We start from the raw sequence: 11208 nt of genomic DNA on the forward strand, positions 1-11208 counted from the left end.
CCACTATATTCCACTGTATTTTGTTTTAATGTTAGCATAAGGGATTGCTAAATTGCATCACTGTGTTTTTATCTGTAATTTTTATTGTTTTTCAGAACCACCTGGTCCTCCCACAAACCTGAGAGTGGTTGATAGCACAAAGAGTTCCATAACACTTGGCTGGGGAAAACCAGTGTATGATGGCGGTGCTCCAGTTATTGGCTATGTTGTGGAAATCAGACCAAAAGTTGAGGGTGCTGATCCTGAAGCAGGATGGAAACGATGCAATGTTGCTGCCCAAGTTATTCATACAGAATTTACAGCCACCAGCCTGGATGAGAACCAATTATATGAGTTCAGAGTTTCTGCCCAAAACCAGGTTGGCCTTGGCCGACCAGCTGAACTGAAGGAAGCTGTGTCTCCCAAAGAAATACTTGGTGAGTTTTCCTGTCCTCTTTATGAGTATTTACATAAAATCTTTGTTTCTCTGGCTTTATTTTATTGCATGTGCTAAACTTTGCATTTTACTTTTATCTTTCAGAACCTCCTGAGATTGAGCTGGATGCAAGCATGAGAAAGTTAGTCACAGTCAGGGCAGGATGCCCTATTAGACTTTTTGCCATTGTTAGGGGTCGCCCAGCACCAAAAGTCACCTGGAGGAGAATGGGCATTGATAATGTTATCAGAAAAGGACAAGTTGATCTGGTCGACACTATGGCCTTCTGTGTCATTCCTGATTCAACACGTGATGACTCAGGCAAATATTCACTGACACTTGTTAATGCAGCTGGAGAAAAGGCTGTATTTGTGAATGTCAGAGTTCTGGGTAAGTAATGAGAGAAATAACTCTAGACAAATTTTTAATCATGCTGAATGTTCATTAACTATGTTGAATGTTCATTATTATGACCCCCTGGGCAATAGAGATTTTGAGTAAAACTGTATCAGCTAATACTAACTGCCCCTATATAGGAAGCTGTTTGCTTCCTTCAATTTTAACTTGCTAAAGAAGAAGAGACTAGCATAAATTGAAATTTCTTTATAGATACTCCTGGACCTGTGTCGGACTTCAAGGCTTCAGATGTCACCAAGATGTCGTGCCATCTTTCATGGGCACCTCCAGAGAATGATGGTGGCAGCCCAGTGACTCATTATATCCTGCAGAAACGTGAGGCTGACAGGAAAACCTGGGGAACAGTCACTGCAGAACTGAAGAAAACTAGTTTCCAAATAGCTAACCTTGTACCTGGAAATGAATATTACTTTAGAGTAACAGCGGTAAATGAATATGGATCAGGTGTTCCTAGTGACATACCTAAACCAGTTCTAGCATCAGATCCCCTAAGTAAGTATGTTTTTACGCACATTTTATGTTATTTCTCTAATTTTAATAAGATTTTGCATTTTTACTGGTGTTTCTGAATTGGACAATGCTACTAACTACTCAATGGTAGTCATAAATGTATCCATGTCTGTTTCTTTCGAAGAATACAATCTATCAATATAGTACCTTTGCAATTAATAAGAATTTTGCTCTTTTCCATACTGTCCTTGTTGAGTTAGCGAAGATAGTAACCCATAATTCAACAAGTATTCAATAGCCAGAAAATCTTGGAAATTCAATGCTCAATGTATTTTTTTTCTCTCTTTTTTCTTTTCTTCCCTAAAAGGCGAACCTGATCCACCAAGAAAACTTGAAGTTACTGAAATTACAAAGAATAGTGCTACTTTAGGCTGGCTGCCACCACTGCGTGATGGAGGCTCAAAAATTGATGGGTACATTGTTAGCTACAAAGAAGATGAAGAACCAGCAGATCGCTGGACAGAATATTCAATAGTTAAAGATCTCTCCATTGTTGTAGCTGGTCTGAAAGAGGGAAAGAAGTATAAGTTTAGAGTGGCAGCTAGAAATGCTGTAGGAGTAAGTTTGCCAAGAGAAGCTGAAGGAGTATTTGAAATTAAAGAACAACTCAGTAAGTAGAAATTTAAATTCTGTCTGGGTTGCAATATTCTGCTTTAATAGTGAAATGAGCAAGAATTCTGGTTCTTTGAGCAAGTTGCAGGAAGACATATGCTTTATGAAGTCATCTGGGGGATTATGGTTAACTGTATTAAATATTTTGACAGGTCAGAAAGGATGAGAGTTGACCACTAATTCAGAGTTATTAAAGAATTTTGAAGGTATAGTTTCAGTTGGAACCAGAAGGTAGGAACTACGGAGAAATAACAAATGCCTTCAATGAACTTTAAATGAAAAAGAGTCAGAGTGGTAGTTTGAGAGATGAATGGAGCCAAAAGTGGGACCTGTTTTAAGATAAGAGGAAACAAGTTGCTTATATCGTAAAGGTTGCAACTGTAAAAACCAAAAGACTGGGAGGACAGGTTGCCCTAATTAAGGTGGTCGATTCCCACGCAAAGATGTAGGAGTAAGGGACAGATGAGAACTTTCTTCATTTGTAACATGGAAAGAGGATGAGAGAGGTACAAGAGCAAGAGAGAATGAAAGCTAGCCAATGTTGGGGAGAAAAGTACACCAAACATACTGCCAGGTTTCTTTTGGAAGAAATCTGAAAGATCTTGTACAAAAGAAGTAGGAAAAGGATCTCTACTTGCAGAATAATTCAAGGGTATAAAGAGATTGACTGTGGTGATGGGTTTAATTCAGCAAGAACTTCAGTCTTTCTTTTCTTCTCTATGTTTGTCTTGTACAAAGGCAACAATAAGTGAGCAAGAATGTTCCAGATATGAAGAGAAATTATGTGTCATGTGTTAATAGTGCACAAGTCCTCACATAAACATGTGAGAAGGCAACCCAAACTCAAAAATATTCTCTTAGAAATATTGCAAGAATGTGAAAGTAAGACTGGAGTAGATATAGCTCACTGCAGAATCTCTAGTTGTCTATGAGTGGAACCTAAATTAAAATATACCAAGTCATTCCTTATGGTGATTCCACTTCAGGGAGAAGCAGAGAACTTACACATGAAAACAAAACAAAAAGTTAATTAATGCCATAGAAGTTGAAGTTTTACGCCTGCATGTGGTTTTTTATTTTTCAGTCCCACCTAAGATTCTGATGCCTGAACATGTTCACATTAAAGCCGGAAAGAAACTGAGAATTGAAGCTCATGTATATGGGAAGCCTCAGCCAGCCTGTAAATGGTTGAAAGGAGATCAGGATGTTGTTACCTCCAGTCGCCTTGCCGTGCATAAAGCAGAAAAGACTTCTGTTCTTATTATTAAGGATGTTACTAGAAAAGATTCTGATTTTTACACTCTTACTGCAGAAAACAGCTCTGGTACTGACAGTCAGAAAATCAGAGTGATAGTCATGGGTATGTTCCATCTGATTATTTTTAAACCCAGCTTTATACAAAACTACTTTTAGTATATATTCCAGTGGTTGCCATTTTCTTTCATCCCTTTTTTCTTTATGTACTCTTTTGTGCAGATAAACCTGGACCACCACAGCCTCCATTTGATATTTCTGACATAGATGCTGATGCTTGCACTCTTGCATGGCATATACCTCTCGAAGATGGTGGCAGTAACATTACAAACTATGTAGTTGAGAAATGTGATGTAAGCCGAGGAGACTGGGTAACAGCTTTAGCTTCTGTCACAAAGACAAGCTGCAGAATTGGAAAACTGATTCCTGGAGAAGAGTATATGTTCCGCGTTCGTGCTGAAAACCGTTTTGGGATTTCTGAGCCGCTTACTTCTGACAAGATGGTTGCAAGGTTCCCATTTGGTATGTCAGTTTTTGATAGCAGCATTTCTCTTTTATTTCTCCTAGTAAGAAAGCATGTGTTTGATATCCACCTCTGTACTTCTTTCTAGATGTTCCCAGTGAACCAAAGAATGCACGTATTACCAAGGTCAATAAGGACTGCATTTTTGTTGCCTGGGATAGACCTGATAGTGATGGAGGCAGTCCTATCACTGGTTACCTCATTGAGCGCAAAGAAAGAAACAGTTTACTGTGGGTGAAAGCTAATGACACAGCTGTGCGCTCTACGGAATACCCTTGTGTGGGGCTCATCGAAGGTCTTGAGTATACTTTCAGAATTTATGCATTGAACAGAGCTGGAGCAAGTAAACCTAGTAAACCGACTGAGTTTGTCACGGCAAGAGCACCTGTTGGTAAGTCAAACATACCAATAATTTGCAACAGACTACTATTCTTATGATCATTTTCAACATATCTGCAACTCTTTATGCCCTTACGTTTTTATTTTCATGTTTACCATGACTGCAGTGAATGCACTGTGTGGGTACGCTGTAAATAGGATTGAGTGGTATTAAAGCCATTTTTCAATACTTTAGCTTTTTTTTTGTGGAAAAGACTATAACATGATCTTATTTGCCTTAGATCCTCCTGGAAAACCTGAGGTTATTGATGTCACTAAGAGTACTGCATCACTGGTATGGACAAGACCAAAACATGATGGTGGTAGCAAACTCATTGGCTACTTTGTTGAAGCTTGCAAATTACCTGGTGATAAGTGGGTTCGGTGCAATACAACTCCACATCAAATACCTCTAGAAGAGTACACAGCTACTGATTTGGAAGAAAATGCTCAGTATCAATTTAGAGCAATTGCCAAGACAGCAGTTAACATTAGCAGACCTTCGGAACCTTCTGATCCAGTGACCATTCATCCAGAAAATGGTAAGAAATGTAAAAGCATTTGAGAACTCTGATAAGAGTCTGTGCATATTAGACCAGCACTTCTGTGAAGAATGAGATGTTTATCTCTTAACTGACTAATCAACTCTTGGGTTCTTTCCTTTCAGTTCCCCCCAGAATAGAGTTGGATCTGTCTATGCAATCACAGCTTACAGTAAAAGCTGGAACTAATGTGCATCTGGAGGCAAATGTATATGGCAAGCCGATGCCAACAATCACCTGGAAGAAAGAAGGAGAAGTTTTAAAGCCATCTGAAGGTGTTAAGATCACCAGTAAGAGAAATCTTGCTACAGTTGAGCTGTTCAGTGTTAATAGAAAGCAAACAGGAGACTATACAATTACTGCTGAAAATGCAAGTGGATCAAAGTCAGCAACCATTAGGCTTAAAGTACTTGGTAAGCTAAATACTGTCTGTTAATAAATATATTTATAGTTAAAGGATATAGCAAGGGATAGAGCTATAACACTGTGACGTTAATTCTTCTAGATAAGCCTGGTCCACCGGCCTCCGTTAAAATCAAACATATGTATGCAGATCGTGCAATGCTTTCTTGGGAGCCTCCTCTGGAAGATGGAGGTTCAGAAATTACTAACTACATTGTAGACAAGCGTGAAACAAGCAGACCAAACTGGGCCCAGGTCAGTGCCAATGTACCCATTACAAGCTGCACAGTGGAGAAACTAATAGAAGGACATGAGTATCAGTTCCGCATATGCGCTGAAAACAAATACGGTGTTGGAGACCCTATCTTGACCGAACCAGCAGTTGCTAAGAATCCATATGGTAAGTGCTTTGTGAGATAGCTTCATTAGTCACTGTTTTTTGATGTACATTTATGAATGTAAACATAACTTTCAAATAAATCTTCACAGATGTTCCCGGACCTTGTGATCCACCAGTAATTAGCAATGTAACAAAGGACTTCATGACTGTTAGCTGGAAGCCACCAGCTAGTGATGGTGGGTCCCCAATAACTGGTTATATACTTGAGAAGCGTGAGACTAAGGCTCTTAACTGGACAAAGGTAACCAGAAAGCCTGTCATTGAAAGAACTGTAAAGGCTACCGCACTCCAAGAAGGAACAGAATATGAGTTCCGGGTGATAGCATTGAATAAGGCTGGACCTGGCAAGCCTAGCGCACCATCTAAAGCAGTGTATGCTCGTGATCCTCAATGTAAGCTAAAAGTCTCAGATATTTTTCATTTTTATTTCCAAATACTTTGGTACCGCATTTGCTGCAATAACTTTATGTTGTTTTAATTCTCAGATCCTCCTGGCCCGCCTGCTTTCCCAAAAGTTGTTGATACTACTCGTAATTCAATAAGCCTGTCTTGGAGCAAGCCAGCCTTTGATGGAGGAAGCCCTATTATTGGTTATCTAGTGGAAGCAAAAAGAGCTGACACGGACAACTGGGTCAGATGCAATCTACCCAAGAACTTACAGGCTACGCAATTCGTAGTAACAGGCCTGATAGAAGATACAGAGTACCAGTTCCGTGTTTATGCTGTCAATAAGATTGGATACAGTGATCCAAGTGATGTTCCTGATAAACACACTGCCAAAGACATTTTAAGTATGTTCACTGAAAACAAATTATCTTCTTGACTTTTATTTTAACTGATGGGATAAATTGCAAAGGCAGAGTTTGTCACAGATGACAGAAGCAGATTAATTTGGAATGTGTCATTTCTCCAGAAATGTAGGCTAAAAGTGGCTAATTTGGAAGACTAAAGGGCAGTTAGGAATTGAGTAGAATCTCACAGGTGTCTGCTTTTTTCTTCTGCCTCCTCTTTTGAGTCTTCAAGAAATTTTTCTTTCTCTAATCCTAAAATTTGATTTTTCAGATCTCTCTTTATTCTCAAATCTTTCCATCTTCTTCATGTCTTCTAAATAATTTGAAGCCAAGATTGCTATTCTAAGCATCTGTGTGGCACACTATTTAATTGTATGACACTTATTCCTTAAGAGCCTAGCCTGCTGTATGCATTTTGCTGCATGTACAAAATCATCACTTGGCAGAAGTGTCTTGGTTCAAGGTAAACAGTACAGTGCAGGCATATTTGAAACCCCTTTGAATTCTAGGGGAACTAGGAGACTTCTGCATATGGTAAGTAATGTAAATGGTGGAAAAGGCAGAGAAAAAAGGAAGTGAAATCAGTGCCAAAAAATGCCAAGTTTGCGGATGATCGTGAAATGAGAGTTAGGACACTAACTCACTCAAATCATCATGGGCATGAGAACAAGTTGATTACTGAAAGGCCAGTAAAGAGGGACTTTTTCTCACAGTAACGTTAGTGATAGTCTTAAAGATGAGGTTTTAATTTTATGGTTTTTGTGCAACACACAGTTCCTCCTGAAGGAGAACTTGATGCAGAACTAAGGAAAGTCCTTGTGTTACGTGCTGGAGTCACAATGAGACTTTATGTGCCAGTAAGAGGACGTCCACCTCCAAAGATAACGTGGTCTAAAGTGGGTGCCAACTTAAGAGATAGACAAGGACTAGACATCAAGTCAACTGATTTTGATACTTTCCTGCGTTGTGAAAATGTAAACAAATATGATGCTGGAAAATACGTCCTCAGTCTGGAGAATAGCTGTGGCCAAAAGTCATACACCATTGTTGTAAAAGTACTTGGTAAGTGTCAGGGTTTTCCCCATTACAATGTATTTGTTAGCTTTTTAACTGATAATCTTTTTTATTTTGTTTACTAAAGCAAATGTGGTGTTGTTGTGTTCATCTAGATACTCCAGGCCCTCCAATTAACCTGATTGTAAAGGAAGCATCTAAGGATTCTGCCTTCATCACATGGGAGCCTCCGTTAATAGATGGTGGCAGTCCAATCACAAATTATGTCATTGAAAAACGTGATGCAGAAAGAAAGTCATGGTCCACAGTAACAACAGAATGTCCAAAGACAAGCTGCAGGATAACTAACTTAGAAGAAGGCAAATCTTACTTCTTCAGGGTTTTTGCTGAAAACGAATATGGTATTGGTGATCCCTGTGAAACTCGTGATGCTGTTAAAGCTTCTGGTGAGAAAAATTAATCCATTGTGGCATTTTGGTATTCAAGTAGTTTTTATTTTCAGCTTGAATGGACACTTAACCATGATTTTCTTCCTTCTAGAAACACCTGGGCCAGTTGTGGATCTAAAAGCTTCAGCTGTAACAAAATCATCATGCAATTTAGTATGGAAAAAACCTATCAGCGATGGTGGAAGCCGCATTTTTGCATATATTGTCGAAGTCCTCATTGGTGAAGATAAATGGCAAGAAGTCATGCGGGCAAAGAACCTCCATTTTACAATGAGAGACCTAAAAGAAGGACAGGAATACACTTTCAGGGTGAGAGCCCAAAATGATGCTGGATATGGAACTCCAACAGAGCTCACAATTGTGGCAAGAGATGATGTTGGTAAGAAGCAACTTAAGATCATTTATTCGATGTTTCACCCAGATTACCTTTGGTTTATGCTTACTATCATTACTATGCATGCATACAAATCAGCATCTTAAATTTATGACAGTTTATGCATAGTTGAATAATTGGTTTCTTTTATTTTTGCAGTGGCACCTGATCTTGACTTAAGAGATCTACCTGATTTATGCTATACAGCTAAAGAGGGTAGCAATTTCCGTCTTAAAATCCCAATTAAAGGCAAGCCTGTCCCAACAGTAACTTGGAAGAAAGATGAAGACCAGGCACTTACTGAGAGTGGAAGAGTTGCATTTGAATCTACTGCAGTTAACACCACACTTGTAGTACATGACTGCCAGAAAGCTGATGCTGGAAAATACACAATAACTCTGAAGAATGTTGTTGGCAGCAGGGAAGGCATTATTACTGTGAAAGTTGTTGGCAAACCTGGCATACCAACAGGTCCAGTGAAATTTGAAGAAGTCACAGCTGATGCCATGACGTTAAAGTGGGGCCCTCCAAAAGATGATGGTGGTTCAGAAATCACTAACTATGTCCTAGAGAAGAGAGATAATGTAAACAATAAGTGGGTGACTTGTGCCTCCGCAGTCCAGAAAACCACATTTAGAGTTACAAGACTTCATGAAGGAAATGAATATACATTCAGGATAAGGGCTGAAAATAAATACGGAGTAGGTGAAGGTCTTAAATCTGAGCCTGTCATTGCAAAACATCCATTTGGTAAGTATCCATTCTAATTTTCAAAACTGAAAAAAATGTTTTAGTGCTGATACTTATTTTTAATGCAAATGCCCTTTTTCAACATCGTTTAGATGTGCCTGATGCTCCTCCACCTCCCAACATTGTTGATGTTCGGCATGAATCTGTTGCTTTAAGTTGGACTGACCCCAGAAGAACTGGAGGCTCACCGATCACAGGTATGTCCCCAGAAGCCTCCCTACCATTTCAGTTCTTAATAGTTCTTTCTCTCTGTCAAAGGGTAAGATAAAACTATCAGGTGTTTGTGCTTTAAACTGAGTGACCAATTTCACTGTTTTACTTCCTACTCTTTCTGATTAATTTGAAAAAAAAAAAACAACAAAAAAACCCAACAACCTTAAAAGTCAAGAAAAGACTAACAGAATATTTTCATACAGAGCATCTAAAGAAAAGAAAAACAAACTCATCTATAGGTTACATTACTTCAATCTATAAAATTAGCAATTTACATTTACATGTCCACATCCATTTCTTATTCTGGTTTTCAGTGTTCCTCTTGCACAATACCTGTGTGAAATGCCATGTAGGCAGTATGATGTTTTACAATAATACAAGAAATTAAGATTACTAGAAAATACTCAAATTTTCATTTCACCATTTATTTTGCAGGTTATCACATTGAAGTCAAAGAACGAAACAGTCTTTTGTGGAAGAGAGCAAATACAACGCCAATAAGAATGAAAGATTATAGAGTGACAGGGTTAACTGAAGGTCTGGAATATGAATTCAGAGTAATGGCAATCAATTTGGCTGGAGTAGGTAAACCAAGTCTGCCATCTGAACCAGTTGTGGCACTTGATCCTATTGGTGAGTCATCAAGAGAATAAAAAGGAACATTCCAATATTTGAAATAACTTTTTTTTGACCACTATACATGTTTTTTTCTTCTAGATCCCCCTGGGAAACCTGAAGTTATCAATGTAACTAGGAACTCAGTAACTCTTATCTGGACAGAACCAAAATATGATGGTGGACATAAGTTAACTGGTTATATTGTTGAAAAGCGTGATTTACCCTCAAAGTCTTGGACAAAAGCTAACCACGTGAATGTTCCAGACTGTGCATTTACTGTAACTGACCTAATTGAAGGCTCCAAATACGAGTTCAGAATTAGAGCAAAGAACACTGCTGGAGCAATCAGTCCTCCTTCTGAACCCACAGACACCATAATATGCAAGGATGAGTATGGTATGTAAATGGCACTAAAACTGTAGATTTTTATTTATATAATTAATACCAAATCCTCTTTTTTTTCTTCCTACGTTCTTGTTATAACAATAGGGGATTTTTATTGTGTTTTTTTTGTTTGTTTTGACAGAGGCACCAACGATCGTTATTGATCCTACTTTGAAGGAAGGTTTGACAGTAAAAGCGGGAGATACGATTACTGTGTCTGCTATTAGTATCCGTGGCAAACCACCTCCAACTTCAGCATGGTCAAAAGCTGGAAAAGACTTTAGACCTTCAGAGCTTGTGCACATTGAAACCACACCTACTTCTTCTACTCTAACTGTCAAATATGCAGCCAGAAAAGATTCTGGAGAATACACAATCACTGCTACAAATCCTTTTGGCACTAAGCAGGAAAGTGTACACGTGAAAGTTTTAGATGTTCCAGGACCTCCGGGGCCTATTGAGATCAGCAATGTTTCAGCAGAAAAAGCAACTCTTACATGGTCACCTCCTGCAGAAGATGGTGGATCACCAGTCAAATCATATGTTCTTGAGAAGAGAGAAACTAGCCGACTGCTCTGGACATTGGTTGCTGAAAACATTGAAAGCTGTAGGCATGTTGTTAGCAAGCTCATTCAAGGAAATGAATACGTTTTCCGTGTCTCGGCAGTAAATCAATATGGCAAGGGTGAACCAGTACAATCAGAACCAGTTAAAATGGTGGACAGATTTGGTATGTAGAACAAGCTAAGAGGCTCTAGTGTGTCTTTGTTAATCTCCAGAGACTTGATTTTTGTTTAAACTGTGCTTTTTTGCTTCCTTAATAGGTCCTCCAGGCCCTCCTGGAAAACCAGAAGTAACAAATGTAACTAAAAGTACCGTTACAGTTACCTGGAAAAGGCCAGCAGATGATGGTGGAAGCGAAATCACAGGTTACCATGTGGAGCGAAGAGAAAAGAAAGGTTTAAGATGGGTCAGAGCAACAAAGAAGCCAGTTTCAGATCTTAGATGCAAAGTAACCGGTCTCTTGGAAGGAAATGAATATGAATTCCGGGTCAGTGCAGAAAATAGAGCAGGAGTTGGACCACCAAGTGATGCTTCAAACTCAGTCATGTGCAAGGATGCTGCATGTTAGTATCATGTCTTTTCTTTTTGGGGAATGGGTG

General features: G+C 38.9%; 1 protein-coding gene across 1 annotated transcript in view; it reads left to right on the plus strand.

Annotated features, from left to right (window-relative positions):
- The window catches only part of LOC104269868 (titin-like), a gene marked incomplete at its 5' end in the record, with an annotated part of 134428 nt that overhangs the window by 77976 nt on the left and 45244 nt on the right, over positions 1-11208 (plus strand). The window contains 21 exon segments of the mRNA XM_009867494.1: positions 96-416; positions 521-805; positions 1025-1324; positions 1650-1952; positions 3039-3314; positions 3431-3730; positions 3820-4122; positions 4352-4651; positions 4777-5064; positions 5157-5453; positions 5543-5845; positions 5939-6244; positions 7019-7306; positions 7414-7704; positions 7799-8086; positions 8240-8830; positions 8923-9027; positions 9479-9676; positions 9761-10057; positions 10188-10775; positions 10870-11172. Of these exon segments, the coding sequence (XP_009865796.1) occupies positions 96-416; positions 521-805; positions 1025-1324; positions 1650-1952; positions 3039-3314; positions 3431-3730; positions 3820-4122; positions 4352-4651; positions 4777-5064; positions 5157-5453; positions 5543-5845; positions 5939-6244; positions 7019-7306; positions 7414-7704; positions 7799-8086; positions 8240-8830; positions 8923-9027; positions 9479-9676; positions 9761-10057; positions 10188-10775; positions 10870-11172 (6531 nt within the window).

Source organism: Apaloderma vittatum, unplaced genomic scaffold (assembly GCF_000703405.1).
Source record: "Apaloderma vittatum isolate BGI_N311 unplaced genomic scaffold, ASM70340v1 scaffold11824, whole genome shotgun sequence".
In the NCBI taxonomy this organism is placed as follows: Eukaryota; Metazoa; Chordata; class Aves; order Trogoniformes; family Trogonidae; genus Apaloderma; species Apaloderma vittatum.